Raw genomic sequence first — 21,560 nt, 5'->3', positions numbered from 1 at the left:
ACGATGAGTATGGACTTTACATTAAATAAGCATATTGGCTATTTTTGTTGTTTTTTTTCTTTCTTTGTTGATGGTTGGGCCCTTTTGTTTTCTTTGTTTTTGTTTTGTGTTTTTTTTATTTTTTTTTACTTTTTTTACTTTTCGCCGGCTCTTATTATAACTGCTTGACGGCTATTGTTGCTTCGATATTCATTCATATTTGTAAATACTAAGGATAAAAGAAAAAAAAAGTATATTCACAGACTCTTGATTTTTCAGTGAGATATGGAAATAAATGTTATTTGGAGAAGTTTAAATTATCATTTAAATTAAACTTTTTTGTGTAAAAACTATATTAACATATCAGACACAATTAATAATTTAAAGTTTCTGTAGTTTTTAAAAAGTAGCATACATCACCAAATTTGTCCTCAGGGAATCTTTACGCCTCCATTAAACATGCTCAGGAATACAGCATGAATTAACCCGTTCAACACGATTGACAGTGATAGCAGCTCGGTTTGAGTGTCGTACCTCAGCTCAGGATACACGTTCTCCATGTACCAGCGGAAAGGTTTGCAGTTCAACTTCCGCCGCAGCGTCAGACGATCTGCAATGCTGCAATAAGAAAACACATAAGAATGTGAAGACAGAGAGCAAGGAGAGAAACGGTAAAATCGAAGTATGGAGAGAGGAGAATGTAAGACAGTATAAGAGAGAAATATTTTAAAAAGTGGGATCCTGATGCACAGAACTCAGCCGAACCTGCAGATTTAACTAATGAGGATCTTATTAATAGAGTTGAAACCAGAAATAACTTTTTTCTGCTAATATCAGAGAGGGATTTATGTTGTAATTTACGGCCACAGCAGTGAGCGCTCCCTTTTTCGGCTTTTGAGATAAAATGAATTTAGTACAAAAATGTATTAAACAATTAACATTAACTGGCAACATTTTTGTTTACTGGTTTATCATTTCAGTCACTATTTGAGTAAAATTAGCAATCATTCTTGGTTCCAGTTACTCAAATGTGGGGATTTGCTGCTTGTCTTCATCATATATTACATTAAACCGGATATTTTTGTGTGGGCTAACTGAACTTGGGCTCTGGGAAGTTACAACAGACATTTTTCACTATTTTCTGATATTTTATAGGCAAAAAATTAACCAATTAATCAAGAAAAAAATCAGGAAATTAATGTAAAATGAAAATAACTGTCTTTAATACTAGTGCATGTAAAAAATAAAATAAAAAGATCTTGCTTTATAATAGGATTTATATGGCAACAGATAGTTTGTTATGGAAATTATAAGAACAGGTAGAAGACTTATTTTATTGATCGGCTCACTGAAATGGTAAAGAATGTGCATAAAACTTGGTATCTACAATAGATACACGAGAAAAGTTTATCTGTATAGTACCTTTCACAGAGACCTGTCACTATTCACAAACAAAATGAAATAATAACAAATTAATCAAAATTAAAAAACAGATAAAATACACAGTGAGAGCAGATAAAAACACAGGATTAAAACATAAAACATGATATGCTACCCACATATCTGTCTGAACAGGAAAAACACTGGACTGTATGATGAGAGAAGAAGGTGACAGCATAAATGACAAACCTGCCAAAGGCCTTGCCCTGGGCCGACGGCCTTGCAGAGTAATAGTACTGTTTATATTCGTCCATCCACACCTCAGCAGCCCGCCGGGTGTTCCTGCACGGACACAGACACACGACAGCTGCTGAGACGCAGTAATGACAGTGCTGCTGGCATTCATGCAGGCAGCTCTAATGACAGTGTCACACACAGGAGCCTTCAGACACCAAAACATCCCCAAATCTCCAACAGGAATGTCATTCTCCTTAAATTTTAGGTGTATTTGCAGGTGACGACAAACAGGCAGATGAAACAATTTGGTGTGTTTCGGAACAATCTGACTTGCAGCAGTATACTTTAGATATTTATACAAAATAAAGCAGCCTAAGTTGATATTTGTACAGTTTACTGGTGGTAAATATTGCCAGGAGCTAATAATAATCCTGAGGTTACTTTTTTGCAACTTTTTTAATCTAACTATATTGTTGGTAACCAGTCAGAAAACAAAACTGAAAAGAAATACTTCAACCCCCTAAAATGATCATTTGTACATGAATGACTCACCCAGTGTTACCTTTGTTTTTCTTGCATGTCTCCATGGTGAACAAATAATCCAAAAACAGAGAAAATTCTTGATGAACTGAAGTCAAAGGGCCAAAACTACATCAAAACAGCCGTTTATAAACTCTCACACAACTCCTGAAGTATAATCCAAGTCTCATTTATCAAAGTTGTATGTTTAATACAAACAGACAGCACTTTCTGACGGAGAACTGAACTACAAGCGAAACTTATCTATGCTCTCTTCAGAGCCAAATTCCATTGATAAAAACAGTCATTTTACTTTGCTGATTGCCGGAGCTGCTGGCCACCACGGCCTTGATCAGTTAGTTTGTTTGTGTTATTTTGTGTTTTTGGTGTTTTAAAGGTTTAGTTCAGATTCACCAAAGTCACACAATAACACAAATAAACTGACAAATCAATGCAGATGTGGAGCAGCAGCTCCCGTGTTCAGTGAGGTAAAATTACTGTTTTTGTAAATGGAGTCTGGCTTTGAAGAAATCATGGATAGTTTAAGTTTAAATACTGAGGTATTTAAACTGAATGTGTTGAGGAAGAGCTGAGTATATGAGTGGATAAATGAGACTTGGATTACACTGAACAAGTTTTGTGAGATTTTGTTAATAGATGTGTTGATATAGTTTTGCTGTTTGACATAGTTTTTGGATTCTTCATTCACCATGGATGCATTAGTACTTTCTAATTTCCTTCACAAATTTATTGCAACATGGGATGGGTAGTTGCGCACAGACGATAATTTGAGGGGGTAAAAGTATTCCTTTACTGTTTTTTCTTTGTATTTCACTCTGGTTACTTACTAAGTTAAAAAAAAAACAAAAAACAAACGGACCTTAAAGACACTCTTAGGGCGTGACCTGACACAGATGTACTGCTGAATGCTGACAGATGGTTTACACGTCAGTATACTGTTTTGGCCGGTGTGACAGCGAGTGATGAGGAAAAGGAAACTTTAAATTACAGCAAAAATAGCCTATAAGGTTATATAATTATACTGCAGTTTTTGTTGCTGAATCATATTGTTTCTTTGCAGGTAGCTCAGGCCCAAGACTTTAAAATCTCTGAATTCATCCAGAGGAAGCTGGATCTTTGTCTGTAAGAAGAACAATTTCAAGATGAGCATTAAGTCGTTAAATATTTTTTTACCTGAAGTCTGGCTGAAGATGTTCTGCAAACTTGTTCAAAGTTCAGTTACTCATCTTTCACTGCTGCTTGAGTCAAAACGTGTGAAAAGTTTGTCTGATGAAGCCGTTAACTTCACACTGAATCATGTGACACTTTGGATTTTGACTGCTGACTGAAAGAATGACGGTCTCAGCAGTTGGTCAGTTGTTTTGCGGTTTTATAATAACGCTGTGCAGCAGACAGGGCGTCAAGTTTCGAATCAAACCACTCACTTGATGTAGGTGAGAGCATTGCCCTCTGGGAAGTCGTACGGGTGCCGTTTTCTGAATACGTGACCCACGCGGCTGCAGGGAAGAATCTCCAGGCTTCCTCCGCACATCCACACCCGGAAAGAAAGCTCTGCAGTGGGACAGACACAGAGGACGAGGTCAGGCATGTAGGTAGATCTCCGTCTGTCTGATCTGTATCATCTTGATTTTGGGCAGGCTGTGTTTACCTGCTACATCTTTAACGCAGCAGATGGCTGTAAGCTGTAAATCAGCAGTATGAAAGCTTTTGTAGCGGATAATTTAATGCTCTGCTGCCTTGCAAATTCCAAGGACACAATTGTTATTTCGGAGAGCGGACTGCTGGGCCTCTGCAGCACCCAGAAGCATCTGCAGTGGTCCAGAGCCAACACGGCTACATAAATGAAGTTGAAGACATTGAAATGTCCACTTTGATCACTTTACTTTGACTTTTTTTCATCATTGTTTGCATGTATTGTTACATGTAATTGAAAACAAACATTTTCTTTATTCCTTTTTGTTCCAAAGTAGTGATATTAATTCAAATTAACACAGAAAATGGAAAAACAGCATACTTGTAATTACGGAAGTAAACTAATGACTTGCATTGTTACCTGTAACCCCTCAGTGATTTTTCCTTTAAAGTCAGTGACTTGTGCGATGTATAGAGACAGCTGCATAGCGGGATTTGGTTTAATATTACAACTCAGATGGCTTTTTATTTTGTAAAGGAAGAAACTGGTTCAAGCAACAACGATTATGGAGAGATTTTATTTATGCATGCTAACACATATTGCTTGAAAAGGTTGGATTCAGTGAACCATGACGCGCTGCACTTTGATACAGACTCAGGTTTCCGCACACATCACTGCAGTGTGATACTGAATCAAATAAAAGTTAAAAAATCATCCGTAAGCTCACCAAAGTTCTCCCCTCCCCAGATGTCCATGTGAGTGTCATACTGGCCCAGGTGGTTGAACCAGCTTTTGTCCATGACGAAAATCCCACCGGCGATGACAGGAGTCCTGCAAAGAGGTGAGGAGAGGAGTCTTTTACTTCTTCTACGCTAACTGTCACTCACTCTCTCAGTCGCATAGACTTTTTTTTAACCCTTTGAACCATGAACATGTCGGCTTGATTTCTTTCTAAAATAATGTCGGGCAATGAGCATATCAGCAAGTCATTCTCAACATTTTTCAGATTAATTCCTTGTCACCTTTTACACATTTTTTGAGGTTTGTGGAACATTTCTTGCCAAGCTGCTCATTATGTTTTTCCTTCGTTTTTATAAAGGCAACCACAAACTTTTTCAGGTTTTAGAGGTTAAAATAAAATGATTGTGAAAGACGTCTGAAAGCAGCACAAAGATACTGATGGTGATCTCTGTGTTTAAGGGTTAATGAAGCCAGAGGAGTTTGGAAACTTTATACAAGCCTGAAGAAGGCGTTAGAATGATAGATTTCTCTGTAAAATAAATAAATAAAAACAAGTTGAGCGTGAACGCCTGCAGTGTCTCTGTAGTCTGTTGTATAATAAGCTGCGAGAGCTTCCTGTGTGTGAACTTGTGTGTGAATTGAACATTTGTTTTGGAATAAAACACAATGTCAGATGACAAAATAAAAGCCTTAGGGTGTGTTTTTTGAAGAGTACTTGCGTCATGATCAAATTTTCTGACCTTAACGTTTCGTTTTTTTTGCAAACATGCTGTGCATTCCTCAGTGTTGTGTTAAATCAGTTTACCACACCATAAAGTGGGAACTTTTAACTTTAAGGTGATGGCACTGTGGATATTTGCAGCGTAAAAGGAAGAGAAAGAGGGATGATGATGATGATTGCATGCAGACCTGATTGCCTGTGTGGGATCGCTCCTCGCCATTTTCTGCTCGATGGGAATCTGCTCCCATTTGAAGTGGAGACTCCAGTCAAATCCTAAAGAGAACGAGAGCAGAAGTGAGATGAAAAGTCCAATTGTGTGGTTAAATTTAACCACGACTTCATATGAAATTAACCTCAAAGAAATATCCTGCTGATTTTGGTTGAAGTAACTCACATGATTTCACATTTTAAATGGGCTGCTGATGAATAAAAGTTTGATTCCCTGACTGACTTTTAGGAATTTCTATCATGAGTTTTGAATTATTGTGGCAAGAATTGTTACGTAATTTAACGAGCGCTTGTGAAACAGGGGTTTTCCTTGACTGCGGCTGTTTGTTATCAGCTGTTACTGTACATGATTTGTGTGTTATGTCCTGACCTCCTCTCAAGTCAGCTGAGGCCGCCAAGTAAGCGAAGTTGTCCAGGCTGATGACGTCGATGATGGGGCTGACCACTCGGGTATGGTCCTGCATGGGAGGAGAAAGACACACAGACACATCATCATTACACATGAGTAAACATTTTTAAACACTTTGGGGGGGAGAAATTGTTAACTAGAACTGCAATGATTAATTGAGTAACTGATTAGTTGTTAATTATAGTTTTATCTATTGATCTGAGATTTTTTTAAGAAAAAAAAAGCCAAAATTCTCTGTGTACAGCCTCTTAAATCTAAATATTTCTGGTGTTTTTGCTCCTCTATGACATTAAAGCTAGTATCTTTTGGTTGTGAACAAAACAAAACATTTGAGGCCAAACAATTAATCAGTTTTATCAACCAAAATAATTAATGAGAAAATAATCTACAGATTAATCAGAAATTAAAATAATCATTAGCTGTGACCCTCAGTCACATTTATGCAGTAATCATTTCTATATTAACCAGGTGGTCGGTTTAAAACCTCGACAGCTTTATGTTTCTGAATAATTAAGACGGGAACTTGCTGCTCTTTTTAATAACAGATAAATTACAGAGAGGGGATTTATGGCACAGTGTTAATTACTACGAAGGTGCATGGAAACAATCTAAAGAGGTCAAAACTGTTTTATCAAGAGAAATAATGTAATTAATCCTGCAGAAAGACATTTCTGCAGGATGCAGCTTCACATTTCATCTTTGTTTTAATAAGGCAGATAAAAGATAAAGCCCAGCCTCTAGGTCAGATGAATCACATATAAGAACATACAAGAAAATTAACCTGAAATTAGCCAAACCAAAAAAAAATCTAAAAAAAATAAATAAATTAAAATATATATATAGTTTTCTTGGCATTTTTTCCTTAGTTTTTTTTTTTTAATTTTGAGGTAATTTTCGTTATCTTTAACTATTGTTTTGCAGTTTGCAGAACATTTTATGTCAAGTTGCTCATTGCCTTTTTCCCCATGTTTTTGAAATAAATTTTTTGCTCACATTTCAAAGCTTTAATAACTTTAAAAGGTTTGAAAGCAGCCCAAGAAAACTGATGTCGACCGGGGTTTCAAAAGGTTAAAATAAAAAGTGACTGTACCTATTTATTTGCTGGAGTTTTTTAGTTTTATGTGTATTTATATTGTTTCTCAGTGCTGGTTCTCTTTAGCATGTGTTGTGTGATGAAAAGCACAAACTGAAACATGTTGGTCTCCCAATAAAAATGCTCTTAATATCACAAATACTTGCTGGAGTTTTGTCCTCTGCCCAGTAAATCAGTAACCCTACATTTCAGAAAACCCATTTCACAACCATGAGTGGAGCCAACAAAGAATACAATATCCTGATGTGAACATAGTCCTCTTGCTGTTTTCACACCGGATATGACTGATAGCACATTAGAAATTCTGACCTCTTGTCAAAAGATTAAAAAAAAAAGGCCACAGACTGAAACTTTTTATTGAACATTTCAGACTCAGAATCTTCCGTTGGATCGAGACAAAGTTCAGCAAAGTAATTAAGTTTATCTTTGTGAGTGTCTGGGAAATAAATCAATATGTATCACTGTAATGAGTATTAAATGTCAGCTTGTGCTCTGGGGGCGATGAATTAGTCTCCCGCTGGAGTATGAGAGTAAAAACAGGTTTAACGATTGATTAATTGCCTGCTCTGATAAGGAGAGATGATTACTGGTAACAGCCCACCTCCCTGTTTCCACTAAACTGGAACAGAAATCTGTTTAAATACATGTCAGCACAAAGTGGACTTTAAACCCTCTATTTATTTAGCTGTGTGCTGTTATTAGTCTTTTGTGGCATCCAGTGGTGGAATGTAACTAAATACATTTACTCATGTACTGTGCTTAAGTACAAATTCAAGGTACTTCTCCTTCACTTGAGTATTCCAAATATATGCTACTTTACACTATAATTGATAAATACTTAACTTAATTTTCAGATTAGCGTTTTTATTTTGCAGATAATAGTTATATACATTTATTCAAGTAAGATTTTGATGCACTTATTTTACTAGTAGGGGAGTATTTTGACAGTGTGGTACTGTTACTTTAACTTAAAGGAACAGTGCGTAGGAGTTAGTGTCGTTTAGCAGCAAGGACTACAGATTGCAACAAGTTGAAACTTCTCCCACATTGAATTCCTTCAATGTCCAGGAGGTTTTTACTGTGAGCCGAATTATCCGCCGAGGTGTCTTCCTCTCCAAAATAAACAGACCGAGTGATTTAAACTGGTAAAAACACTGAATAAAGCAGTTTCACATTAAAAATGTGTGTTTTTTGGATGCTGTTTGGCTTGTCGAGCAGGGCCTGCTAACTATGGTGACTAATGCAGATATGTGATGGCCCCATCTAGAGCCAGTGTTTCACAGTGCAGTGCAGCTTCATGTAGCAAATCAGTGTCTCTCCTCTGCAGTTTGGGATGTCACAGTCGTTTCAAACTAATGTGTTCACCTTTTTTCTCTGATAACTTAAGATCTAGATTTTCAGAAGGCTTTTACTGGGAGCCGAATTATCCACAGAGGTCTCTTCCTCGTCAAAACAAATGGACCAGCTGATTAAACTGGTAAAAACACTGAATAAAGCAGTTTCATGTTAAAAATCAGTGTTTTTCGAATGCTGTTTGGCTTGTCACGGAGGGGCTGCTATTTATGGTGGCTGATGCAAATATGTGAGCGGTCCTATCTAGAGCCAGTGTTTGGTTTATCCATTCTAGGCTCCTGTAGAAACATAGTGGCACAACACAGCAAACTCTGTAGACAAGAACCGGTGATTTTACACTGAAGAAAATATTTCTGACAATACACTTATTTCTCTTATTCCTACGCATTGGACCTTTCAGTTAAGGATCTAATTACTTCAACCACAGGAATATCAGAAGAACTGAATAGTAAAAAACTGTCATGAAGTTCTTACATTGTGCACAATCACTGCCAAACCTCCCCAGTCTTCCCACGGCTCATAATGGACATTACTTCATAACAAATGAAGTCCTGCTGGAGAAGTAACATGAAGCTTACAGTAAACACAGCTCAGCAGAGAACTGTTGACTGCTGATAGCACGCTGCATCTGTCCGCGAGTGTGCATGTGTGCCAACACTGCTGTTTGCCCATGAGGCATGTGTACGTGTTCGTGTAGTCCGACAGCTTAGCATCGGGACAATCCAACTGACTGTTTCCAATTAGAGCCGTCCCTCTCACTTTGCTAAGAGGTTGAACCCGAGGTGAACTTTGTGTTCATTGCACCAAAAAGCGGGGGGTTGGAGAGCGGGTGTGAAATGCCACTCTGCCAGAGAGCAATTTCAAAAGTGATGCTCTCAACAGCTTTGAGCAATAGACATTTATGAGGCTTTTAATGAGCCTCTGTGATTTGATAATGCACGAAGAGGCTTTCACTTCCAAAATGGATGTCACCGATGATCTCTCAATATCTCTTTCCCTCTTTTTGGTCTCTTTCCACGTCCAAATTTACTGCAGTGTCAGAGTGCTGTCATTGTGTCCCTCACAGCTGGCTGCTTTAAAAGGAATTTTAAGCTTATTCTTCTGTTGTATGTCAATTTGAAAAGTGAAATGATTCACCAGAAAATAAAAAGAAAATGAACTGTGGGATAGAACAAGAAGTTTTACACTCTGAAAGTGGAAATATGCTTTTGTGCATGCTGAATTTCACAGCTGGCATGTGTCGATCTCTGTTCTTTTGCCTCATCGTCCAGTAATGTCATATCAGTCTCTGAGCAAGAGACCAACAGAGGACACACTGTCCAGCTTGGTCCAAAAGGTCAAGAGGCAGAATTTTCTTTTTTTTTTTTCTTTTTGCATTTTGTATGCATCAAAAAGCATGAAACTAAAACTAGAAGCATTTCATATGGATGAAGTTAAATTTCACCCCTTACTGTTTTGAGAGAGTTTAAAAATAAAATCTTTTCAAATGATACAGTAAATTAAAAATTCAACACATTGGCATTACAAACATTAGTAAAATTTTAAAGGTATTTGCACTGTGCTTGGGTGTTTTAATTTTTTGCTGCTTTATATTTTATCTGCTTCTTTTTAGGGTAAAATATTGCACTTCTTCCGACAGCAGTATTTACTAGTTACTCAAGACTTTACTGTATTTACATAATATAAGTTAAAAAATATGATTAAATTGTATTAAAGATAGCTCCACCTTGAAGAGACATACCACTAGAATATTACTGATACTTCAATACTTCAGAACATTAGTATCAATGATTTAAATATATATTAAGCACAATTTTCCCCCAAAAAATCACAATCATCACACACAACCCACTAGAAGTGTCTGATGGTGTATTTTCTGAGTTGAGGATGTTTATGGGTGTTTGTCCCTACAACACTCAGATGAAGTCGAGGTTTATAAAAAGGTAGAGAAGCAGCAAAGACGTGCCAGACTGTAAGCAGCAGGCATCCAAGAAACAAAGTGCTGCAAAAACGTAAATATATTAAGGCGAAAAGCTAAACGAGAGTGAATGGCATTTACTTTCACTGGCGAATGTGTTTACAACAAGTAACCAACAATCCTGCACAGTATACGTTTATACGTAACATAACAGTAACAAGGACATTCTTTCATAATAATAAGTGGTTTTACTTTTGATACTTTAAATGTATTTTACAAATTGTACATATATAATAATAGTTAAGAAAATGACGTGAAATAGTTCTTGAGGCTATAAGCTGTGCAGCTTGAATCAAGAAAACCAACTAGCCTAGAATTTTTTACAGCTTCAGTACTTCTTTTTATTTTTTCCCTCTGGATTCATTGCTTACGTCAACATAAAAACACTTTGGCTCAAACTTTCACTTAATCAATAAGACTCTTTGTGTCAAGTGCAGTTGTGATTCTGGGAAGCGTTTCTTGGCTAAAATGCAATTGTTTCTGGTCTATTAGACAAATGGTTTCAAACCGGAGGTCAGATCCCAAGATAAATAAGAGGGGCTGGTGAATTACACCATGATTAAAAGGATAGGAAAGAACGAGGAAAAAGCAACATATTTCTGCTACACAAAGGTATATTTATTCTTTCAGACTTTTTATCTTTGTATTTTCATGTGAATTACTGGACAATTTTAATTTATTAGAACTCACTCTAAAATGAATCCAATAAAAAAATTAGTTTTTGGTGGTAAGTGCGAGGTAAAGTTTCTATATTGTATCTGTGCAACAACAACGAAACAGCATCTCCCTGAACCACACAGCGTAAAGTATTGGATAAAAGAGATAATAAAATAGGAATGAATAAAACAGCTACTGAGAATAAAATAATTATGAAGGCAGTCAACCTGTATTCAGAAAGTAAAATAGAGAGAAATACTTTTTGGGAATAAATAAATATTAAAAAATCTGCATTTTCCAGCATTATTCAGAGTAATTCTCGGGGGTTATATATTGCAGTAGAGGGGAGGTGGGGGCTGGGGCAGGATGGGCGTGGGCTGAGGAGTTTTGTTTTAACAGCCTGATTGCTTCAGGGAAAATATCTATAATAAATCTATGCTGTCTGGGAGAGCTCAGAGCTGCTGCTGGTGTGCTCGCCGCTGTCTTGTTCACACCATCTTATTAACAAGCAACTGGTCAGAAGAAGCTTCGAGTTATAGAGTCAAATTAGGGTCAGTGAAGACAGAGAAGAGAAAGAGGGGAGAGGACTGTCATACAGTGATGATAAATTATTGGTTATCCATTAAATCTAACTGAATAAATTTAGCACAATTACACAATTACTCCCAATGGTCTAAAGCAGTGATGCTCAACTTACGGCCCGCGGGCCAAATCTGGCCTCCGATAGCGTGCCAAGGGCCCCCACAACCATTTTCTGATTCACAACAAAAATAAAGTTTTTCACACTGAGAATTGTTTTTGTACATGTAGTATACATAACGTGCCAGAGTGCACAAAACAGCATCAAAATTGAGCTTGTTTATCACAAAAAGTGACAGTGGAGGAGTCCCCACACCCCCAGCAGAGGTCCTAGCTAAATCCTTAATGTCCTGAAATCCAAGAAATGTCCTAAAATTCTAGAAAAGTTCTCAAACCATTGAAACATCCTAAAATCCTTGAAATGTCCTGAAATCCAAGAAATGTCCTCAAACCTAGAAATGTCTTAAAGTTGTAGCAATATCCTAAATTCCTACAAACATCCTAAAATCCTCAAGGTATCCTAAAATCTTAGAAATGTCTCCAAAATCCTAGAATCTCCCGAATTTCTGGAGAAGTCCTAAAATCCAAGAAATGTCCTAAAATCCTAGAAATGTCCTAAAATCCTAGAAACGTTCATAAATCCAAGAAATGTCCTTAAAGTCCTGGGAAATGGCCTTAAATCCAATACACATCCTTAAATCCTAGAAATCTCCCTAACTTCTAGAAAAGTCCTAAAATCCTAGAAATGTACTAAATTCATAGAAACGTCCTAAAATCAAGAAATGTCCTAAATTTGTAGAAACATCCTAAAATCCTAGAAATGACCTAAAATCCTAAAAACGTTTATAAAACCAAGAAAGGTCCTTAAATCATGCAATTGGCCCCTGACCTTTCATTTTGTAGAAAATGGCCCCCAAGCAAAGCAAGTTGAGCATCCCTGATGTAAAGAAACGTAATGACTTCTTCGAAGGCATCAAATGTCGCCCTAATCAGGAGGGAGTGCATACGACGAGGCTGTACCTTTCACTGAATTTAAATCTCTAATCCCCAAACATCTGCGAGTGGAGAGCTCATTACTGATATTTAATTTCTAATTAAATTCAAGCGATTTAATTTGCAGCTCTAAATTAACAAATGAAAAGTATCATTATGTTGCATGAAAGAACATAATTTAGATGGCGATCCTTCATCAGTATTCCTGCTCTCGGGGGCCTTTGCTGAACTCAGGACCGAGGTCTCAGGCAGGCTAATGAATCCAGGACCGGGTGCAGCCGGGCCGAGGAGCTGGTGGATTATCACTGAGCCCGCCGCTCTCATGAATGCCAGACTGAGAGATTGTAATGCAAGCTGGATGAGTCAGAGCCGCCCAGAGCCAGAGATGAGTGTACGGAAACACAAACACCATGTGCACACACTCACGATGTGTAGAGTCCTCTGAATAAAACATTGAGGGTTTTTTTGTACAGTAGAGATTTCAGAATATATTGAGTTTTGTTGCATGCAGAGTTTTTGAATGAGGGTTTAAGTTTGGGTTATTGTCTGGTGTACTTTCTGAACACACAGCAGACTTTTGTCCTTGAGCAAAGAGCATATACATTATTTATTGTTCTTTTAAAGGAAAAGTTCGATATTTGGGGAGATATAGATTTAGAAGTTTATTAGCATGTTGGTCTCTAGGTGAATTTTGCTACTCTTCAGTTTACTGCACGGTGCACCACTTAGGTCTGGTAAGAGCTAGCTAGCTGCAGGAGTAGCTCATTTGATGGTTGCCGTTAGTAACGCCGTCTCATCCGGTCTCCCCCAGCTTGCCTCGGGAGGAAGCAGCTCAATTTTGAGCCGTAAAACCCCTAAAACATCGTTAATGGTATCACTGTTAGCTCTGTTACCACTGTTGGCAGTTTCCACATGTTAATGTAGCTGTAATAAAAGATAAATCAAGACATTTTCATCAAAAAATGATAAAAATTAACTATCTCTAAATGGACAGTGCTTTAAATGTGACACTAAAGCTCACTGAGACAGTGAAGCACCAGACTTTTTTTATTACGATCCGATAACTGATACGATCCGTTATCAGTTAATAGTGTCAGCCCATCCAAACTGACATCCCCAGTTTGTACTTTAAATATGAGATTAGGAAACTGCTTCTCTACAGAGTTAACAAAATAGGACTATCAGCACATTACTTGTACATTCTCGTATTTATACGCAAACTGTGACAAAAGCGTAAAACCAGCAATTTCTGACAAGATGTCGTTCATCACACAATCCTGTAAAACTGCAAAGTTTTGTTAAGAGTAAACAACTGAGATACAAGGGTTTTTTTTAACTCAAGAAAACCTGCTAAACAATGTGATAGACTCTTTTCCCAGTGCCAGTAGATGAGTGTGTCTGTCTGTTTTTCTCTGGCGTGTTACATTTAACAACAGTAGAAAGCAGTATGGAGGCCAGTGAAAATGCCATAGTGGTTACTTCTCTTCTGCACGTCACTTAAACAATCATGCTTTCAAACTCAGTGCCAAATAATGTGAATCCTTTTCTGCACTGACAGGACTGGACAAGCAAAAGTAGATAAGAGAGCTGAATGTTTAAATACTCGCACAGAGAGTTTTATGAATAAATATTGCAGTGGATTTAGGGAGTTGAGGCAGATGCAGCACTTCCTCTAAACTAAGAGAGTGGATGAAGAAACGAGGCGAGTGTCAGACTTTAGAGGCAGTGCACATGAAAGGAGAAGTGATTACTGAGAAAAACCTGAAATGAAACAGCTCCTGCTGCAGAGTCAGTGAGGATGTTTGCCTGTGAAGGGGGATGGCAGAGGATTTGGGGGAGCAGCTGTGTTGGTTGGAGCCCAGTCGCAGTTTAGTCATGTCAGGGGAGGAAAGAGGCAGCCAGCAAACAGCCTATTACTCATTAGTGATAGATGGAGGTTTCCACAGCTACATCTCTCTTTATCACAACAGCAGACATTTGTGTCTCGGTGAGTGCACACGCTCATCTCTGCAGACGCTGGTATCTCTAAATCATGTATCTGCATGCTGTGTGCATTTTGTTTGTGTGACTTTGGGAAATTGATACTGAAAAGTAGACAGAAACTGTCAGGGGCTCAATTTTTTTTTTCCAGATTTATTTTGGCTTTTGCCTTCATTGGGATGATATGAGGCCAGAAATGAACCTGGTGGGGACTAATTTCTGATTCATTCATAGGTTTATACATATATGTTAATACCTCCAAGTGTCCCTTAGGTTTAGTCTCTGTATTTATATTTGAGTAATTGTATCCCTGTAGTTAGTGGGGGGTTAGTTTGGTTTTTGACAAGTATCTTTGTCTTTTACTTTTTAAAATAATATTTCCAAATGCATGAATGGACACCTGATATATTTTTGAAACTAAAATTGCACTGTGATTTGAGCTTCTGTAATTGAAAACAAATTGTTGCAAAAAAAAGAAACAGTGGGGGCTCATAGTGAACGTGCCCTTCAAGGTTCACATGAAAATACCAATAAAATTTTAAAAAATGATGGAAGACAAAAAATCCCCCTGATAATGAAAAGCGGCTGGTTTTGCATTTTATCTGTGTCACATTTTGCACTGTGAGACACTGATGCGTGAATGTGATTGTAGACTCCCTGGTGGGCTGCATGATTAAATTTGTAGGATGTGGTGAAAAAGGAAAAATCTTTTCACTGCGTAAAAAAAAAAAAAAAAAAAAGACTGGTTTTGATTGGAAATGAAAGCAGCACCCAGCCCTGAAGCAGGAGGATGTCACCAACACAAACCACAACAGCAAAACACAAAACAGAGCAGCTAACTCAGTAAAGCACTCCAGAGTCGAGTGGGAAACAAATCGGCTGGGAAAATGGCACCGTTCTGCTTCCAGCCGTAGTACAGTGGAGTGTGATTTCTGGTGTAATATGACTTCAATCTCAGCTGAACAAATTGAGTGTTTGTTTAACAATAAGCAGTGCCAACGGATTACATCACAGCCAATAAAATGTACCATGAAAAGGAGCAAAAATCCCCTCCAGCTTTACATCACAGGGTAACTGTTCCACCTCCGAAATGTGTGTGTGTGTGACTACGTGTGTGTGAGTGTGAGCTGCATGTATTAAGTGTCTAATTGCAGAGTGTGAATGACGGCAGCCTGCGGGTCTGTACCTCCTTGACTCTCTGGATCATCGGCTGCAGCCAATCAGTGTTGACCTCGCAGTGGCTGTCCAGGAAGGTCAAGATGGAGGCCGAGGCCGTGTTGGCTCCTCGCACACGTGATCGGATCAGACCTGCGGAGAGAGGACAGGGAAGGAATGACACTGAAGCCTGAAACCGGTCAAATGTTGCTTCACTGCAAGTGGAGATGTCGACTTTTCTGATGGCTCGAGGCTGTTGGCACATTGTGAGGCACTTTATAAAAGGTGCACTCCACTGATTTAACACGTCAGAGTCAATTTACGTGTCGCAATGACGACTCCTTTGCCGCTCTACGTCTTCTGTGGCTCTGTGGGAGCTCTATCAAGTTTAAGGAAATTAGTGAATTGTTGCATTATTAATGTAAGCCCCTCAGCTTTGAAACAACCTGCCTGAGGAGATAAAGCTGCAGAATCAGTGACTTCTTTTAAATCACTTCTTAAAACCCATTTTCATAGACTTCCTTTTATGTGATGTTGTCTTTTTATTTTTATTTTTTTCATTTTACCTTTTTAACTTATGTTTTATTTATTTCATTTCCTTTAATTTGTGGTTTTATTGCTTTTATTGCTTCTGTTGTTTTTGGTCTATTTCTATGTATTATTTTATATTGACATTTTATGTCTTGCATCTTGCATTGGTTTTAATTTTATCCACAAATGAACAATTGAAATGAGGTATTCTTACTGTTTAAGATAATACAAGAAAACCAAAATAAATATATTTGGAGGGACGCCATTTAAACGGCATAAACAGCACAGCGGGCTTTAAATGTGTTTATCAGTGTCAATTTTCCTTTTTAAGGTTTGAACAATTTAAGGATGGTTACTCATTAAATAATTGTTTTTTTAATTTAGGAGTTAATCATCTGTGTTTCTGGGGATATTTACATTTGTGTATTTAAAGCAGCTGCAGCATAAAAAGCCTTTTTAAATGAAAGCAGTTAATTGGATTAGTCTATCTTGTATTTTTGCTCTACTGACCACTTTGAATTACTTGTGAAAAGAAAAGTGTAAATTTGAAGCTGAGAGGTAAATCTATTTTAAAGGACACCAAGTTAAGAACAGCTTTGCTACAGGCAGGGCAGGAACAGCGGTAAAGGTGTCTTTCTTAATCAAAATGTGTCTGCAGTCACAGTAATTTGCATTTTACAGGGGCAAGTGTGAAAAAGGTTAATCGTCTTTTTCTGCAGCATCTCAAGCTAATTAAAGAGATGCAAATCAACATCTGAAGAGTTTTGTTTCGAAGTTAAAGATCATTAAAAGTAACAGAAACTTGTGAAAGTGTTTGTAAAGATAACTGTGTGTCTTTAAAGAGCACAAAAAGCATCCTTGAAGTCTAACTTTCAGGTAATTATTTGTACCTGTTATGTTTGTTAAACCTTTTCCCATCACAAACAGCTTGAAGTATCAGCAGGGATGAAAAAAAAAAAAGATTTCTTTGTGCGATATGAGTCATAGGAAAGATGTGATTATTTTCTACATCATTTTTAAAGGCTGTTATGCCTCAAACAACCTTAAACAATGAGTTCATACAGTACAGAGCTGAACAGACCGAACAGGATTTAACAGAAACTGTTGTGAAGTGGCGTGACTCACTGCTGTTGCTGCAGTTTGTGATTTCAGTGTTTATACAAACACAAAAAGGCTTGATAAATAATCAGTACAGTACAATGAAAACCATCCTCCTTAAACTCAGTGTGCCCTATTCTAAATCTTTACTCAAAGCATGAGACTTGCAACCTTCAGTATATTTGTTATTGTCAATAAATCCAATTAAGGACCAAAACCAACATCTGCTGCTCAGTATTTTCTGTTTCTTCTCCGAGACTCTCAGCTTAAAGCACATTGGTTCCAACTGAAGACTTAAATCTTTAAAAGCAGGTCAGGAAAACACATTTTTATTTTTAGAAGAGGCTCAGTATTTCCTCACACAATGGGACACTGTATTGTTTGACAAATGCCACCCAGTTCAAACGCTATCACACAAGGCATGAGTAGAGGTTATCAGCATTAAAGATATTGGTAAGAAGGCTCCTGCTACACCGACTGGTATGTTAAAAATGCTGTTATCAGCTACTGGTCGCAGCTGCTTTTAATGTTGTTTCCCAAAAATTGGTGTTTTTTAGCAACCTGTAGCTGCTTTTCAAGTGGCCTTTCCAGCCATGTTTATGCCCTCAAACATGGGTGTTTTTTAAGAGTCATCGCTATGTTTCCACCAGTGTTTCCAGCTGGGTTTCCACCGCCAACCGTGGGTGGCAATTGACGGAGCCATTGCTGTGTTTTCAGCAGCATTTCTGCCCCCAAACACGGGTGTTTTTTTAGTATGTGGTCACTGTGTTTCCAGCTGCATTTCCAGCTGTTTCCACTTGCAGTTTTGTACCCAAACTTAGGTATTATTTTATGTAGTTGTTGCTGTGTTTTTGGCACTATTTCTACGGCCAAACATGGGTGTTTTTTAGCAACCTGTAACTAATTTTCCGGTGGCATTTCCAGCTATGGCCATGTTTCTGCCCAAAAATTAGGGTGTTTATTTGAGGAGTTGGCGCTGCACTTACAGCCGTCTGCCTGCCTCCAAACTTGGGTGTTATTTGACTGAGTCGTTGCTGAGTTTTCAGCATTTCTACGCCCAAACATGGTTGTTTTTTTACTGTGTCATCATGCATTTTCAGCAGTGTTTCAGTGTGAAATGTGGGTGTTTTTTTACAGAATCTTCGCTGTGTTTTTGGCTGCATATTCTTAGCCAAACAGGTGTTTTTTAGCAACCTGTCACTGTTTACAGTGGTGTTTCTGTGCCCACACGTGAGCCACTATACGTGTGCTTTAAGCCTAACCATGACCAACTGGTTTTTGTGGCTAAACATAATTACATGTTAACTACAGTGTTACCAAATATTTCAAATATAACAACAAAAGCCTGCCTCCTCAGGTAACTGTGGGTACATTTAACGATCAGTAGTGATGACTTCAGGCAGCAGTTTGAAGGAGGAGGAGAAAAGGAAAAAGGTCGATGATGCCCTGAATGTGTGAGATCATAGAGAGCTGCGTAAAGTGGGAATAAAATCTTAAAATCAATTCTAAAAGTAACAAGAGCAGTTCTTTTGTATGTGTGTTAATGCAATCTCTGTATTTCTTGGGTCATCCAGTTTAAAACACTCGTGATTACTGTATATATTTCACCTTACAACTGCTAACAAAGAGATCTAAAACATTCTGACATAATGACGTGAATTTGGAGACAACTTTAAAGTAAACCTGAGCTCACTCAGACTCGTGCACCTCGGAGGCCAGTTGGGAACCGCTGGCCTGAATTCATTGTGCTTATGTTTTGTCAGCATGTGGCTCGTAAGCCCAAACAAAGTCTTCAGTCTGCGGAGCGAGCGGCAACACAGGCAGCAACCTCAGTAAGAGGGATTATGATTGAGACATCCAAGCCAATCAGCAACGCTCGTTCTCTTGGCTTTTCCTCTGGCTGAACTTTCCTGTGTTGTGGTTTGAGGATTTAATCTAATTCAAGGATTAATTTAATTCAATTCAGATGAAATGATGTGGGTGATGAAATAAACAATGCTTTCATGTTTTTCCTACAGTCTTTTGGGATGAAACTGAGAAAATGTTGTCAGGTTGATATCCAGGTGGATTTTTTCATGTCAGGTTCGTGCACCTGTCCACAGGAGGCGACAGGTGCACAAAGGTAATTTTGTCTCTTCAGTGCTGATAAAAGCTCTGATACTAAGTTTTGTTTTTATTACTGTCTGTTTTAGACTCATCTTGTGTGAACAGCTTATAGCTTCTTTATATTTATACAATTATTTTCTTTCTGATCCTGTCTCTTCTTTATTCTTATTCAGCATACAGAATTTATTACAAAATTACTATAAATTTTAAGCACTTGTTTTTTTCTAACTTAAAAAAAAAATCCAGGTAATATTTTTGTACTTTTCACTGATTTCTTGCTAACTTTTGGTTCATTTGTTCTTTGGCTGCTCTGCCTTCTTTCCATGTTTCTGAAAGAAAATGAGCCATTTTGCTGACGTTTCAAAGGGTTGAATTAGTCATTATTTTTTATTACTTTCCTCCTCAGTTCTAATGCATGTCATTGCTTTCAGTGAAGCAGTTTGCCTCTGTGTTTAAAACGTACTGTACTACAGTAATAAACTTGCCCTTTTGCCCTTAATTTCCTTATGTTGGACCACCTAAAGCACCTTTAAGCCCAGTCTCTTTTCCATTAAGCCAATTTGTCTCCTCCCCCCCGACTCCCCCGGTGCGTCCACACTCACCCTCTCTCCTGCCGTTCCTCAGGCAGCGCACTTTGGGGATCTGAGAGAGCAGCTGGCAGTCCTCAGCTGGAAGAGGAGAGCAGAGGAGATGGAGATGTTATGGTGGAAGCAGAACACACACAGAGAAACCTCCCAATCATGTCACTCACAAATACACCACACGGCTGCACGTATGAGGATTTAGTGCACTTAAACACAGTCACGCAGGGAGATAGTTACACAGAAACGCACCCTCAGTAAAGGCCACTTACAGCACCGTATAATACGACCTAAACACATCACATTCAAGCACAACATCCATTAGAGCTCCATCTCAGTCCTGCAGATAATCAGAAACACATAAAGGCAAAAAGCAGTTCAGAGTGACTGAGTGCTCAAACAAAACAGCTTCATTTCACTGGATAATTAAATTCAAAATCCTTTTTCCATAAACAAATCCAGCCAGCAGCTCATTCCCATCGTCCACTCCCTTTTTCTACATGAGCAATCGCTCCAGCGCAGACCCTTTTGTTGATGTGTATGGATGGACATTATTACAAACAGCACACAAACGCAGGTACACACACACAAACACATCCTTGAGAGGATTAGTATTAGCTGCAGAGAGCGAGTGTGACCTTGCTGAGGGATTGTGGGTAGATCAAGCAGAGCCCCCCCCCCCCCCCCCCCTCCCCGACAGGGATACGGCCGTATGCTGGCAGAAACAAGCATGACAAGTTGTAATCCTCCTTGATTAAATTTGCTGTGTTTACAAACCTGTTTGTTTGCATTTCAGCTGTTGTATCATAGGGGACGTGTGTGCGAGAGCAGGAGTGTATTAGTGCTTTAGTGGTGCTCATGAGGAAAGAGGAGACAGCTGGTGTGTGTGAGTGTGTGTGTTTGTGAGTGTGTGTGTGTAGTGAAGGGGAGGGGGGCTTAAAGCACTTGGGAAAGAAGAGCAGAAAGTCATAGATCACACCCACAGAGCAGATGTTGTGTACTTGTAGCCAGATTGTGTGTGTGTGTGTGTGTGTGTGTGTGTGTGTGTGTGTATTTGCATACATCACACAGTTACATGCATGCAACTGTACACCGTGTGCCACTTTTACATGAAATATGTTCATGCATATAAAATGAAGTATAATTTAAAATACCAGACTGCATATAAAAATTTACAAATTTAAGTTTTTTTGTTTTCTTATCAGTGTAAGCTTCTGATCTGTAATGCAGATCACAATGAAAAAAAAGCTTCTTCCAGCTGATGAAAATGACAAATTGGTGACATCAACAATTTAGCGATAACATGGTTTCCCACATATTCATTTTTTTAAAATATTCATTCATTTTGTGGCGGTCCGCCATGATGAAATCATCTGCAGCCATGTTTTTATTTTAAGTTACATTTAACCTTATGTTGCGCTTGATCTAAAAGTTTGCTTTCACTCGCAAACAGCTGCTCCTCCCATCTATCAATCTGATCGGCTATCTGATTGCGTCGACTGATCAGTTATCCACCCTGCAACTCAAAACTCAAGGAGAGAAAACAAGAAGAGGTTCACCTCCGCGGCGTTTACGGACCCAAAACAAT

General features: G+C 38.3%; 1 protein-coding gene across 1 annotated transcript in view; it reads right to left on the bottom strand.

The window, feature by feature from the left end:
• galnt16 (UDP-N-acetyl-alpha-D-galactosamine:polypeptide N-acetylgalactosaminyltransferase 16) overlaps positions 1 to 21,560 on the bottom strand; it is a 51,656-nt gene that overhangs the window by 9,661 nt on the left and 20,435 nt on the right. Inside the window, exons 5-12 of the mRNA XM_042501228.1 lie at positions 19,994 to 20,059; positions 15,688 to 15,809; positions 5,830 to 5,917; positions 5,420 to 5,504; positions 4,497 to 4,600; positions 3,561 to 3,687; positions 1,609 to 1,701; positions 514 to 597 (exon numbers count right to left, since the gene is read on the bottom strand). Coding sequence (XP_042357162.1) covers positions 514 to 597; positions 1,609 to 1,701; positions 3,561 to 3,687; positions 4,497 to 4,600; positions 5,420 to 5,504; positions 5,830 to 5,917; positions 15,688 to 15,809; positions 19,994 to 20,059 — 769 coding nt within the window. The remainder of the gene's footprint in view (positions 1 to 513; positions 598 to 1,608; positions 1,702 to 3,560; positions 3,688 to 4,496; positions 4,601 to 5,419; positions 5,505 to 5,829; positions 5,918 to 15,687; positions 15,810 to 19,993; positions 20,060 to 21,560) is intronic.

The sequence above is a fragment of the Plectropomus leopardus genome, chromosome 14 (genome assembly GCF_008729295.1).
Source record: "Plectropomus leopardus isolate mb chromosome 14, YSFRI_Pleo_2.0, whole genome shotgun sequence".
Lineage (NCBI taxonomy): Eukaryota > Metazoa > Chordata > Actinopteri > Perciformes > Serranidae > Plectropomus > Plectropomus leopardus.
This window is presented reverse-complemented; position numbering and strand designations above follow the sequence as displayed.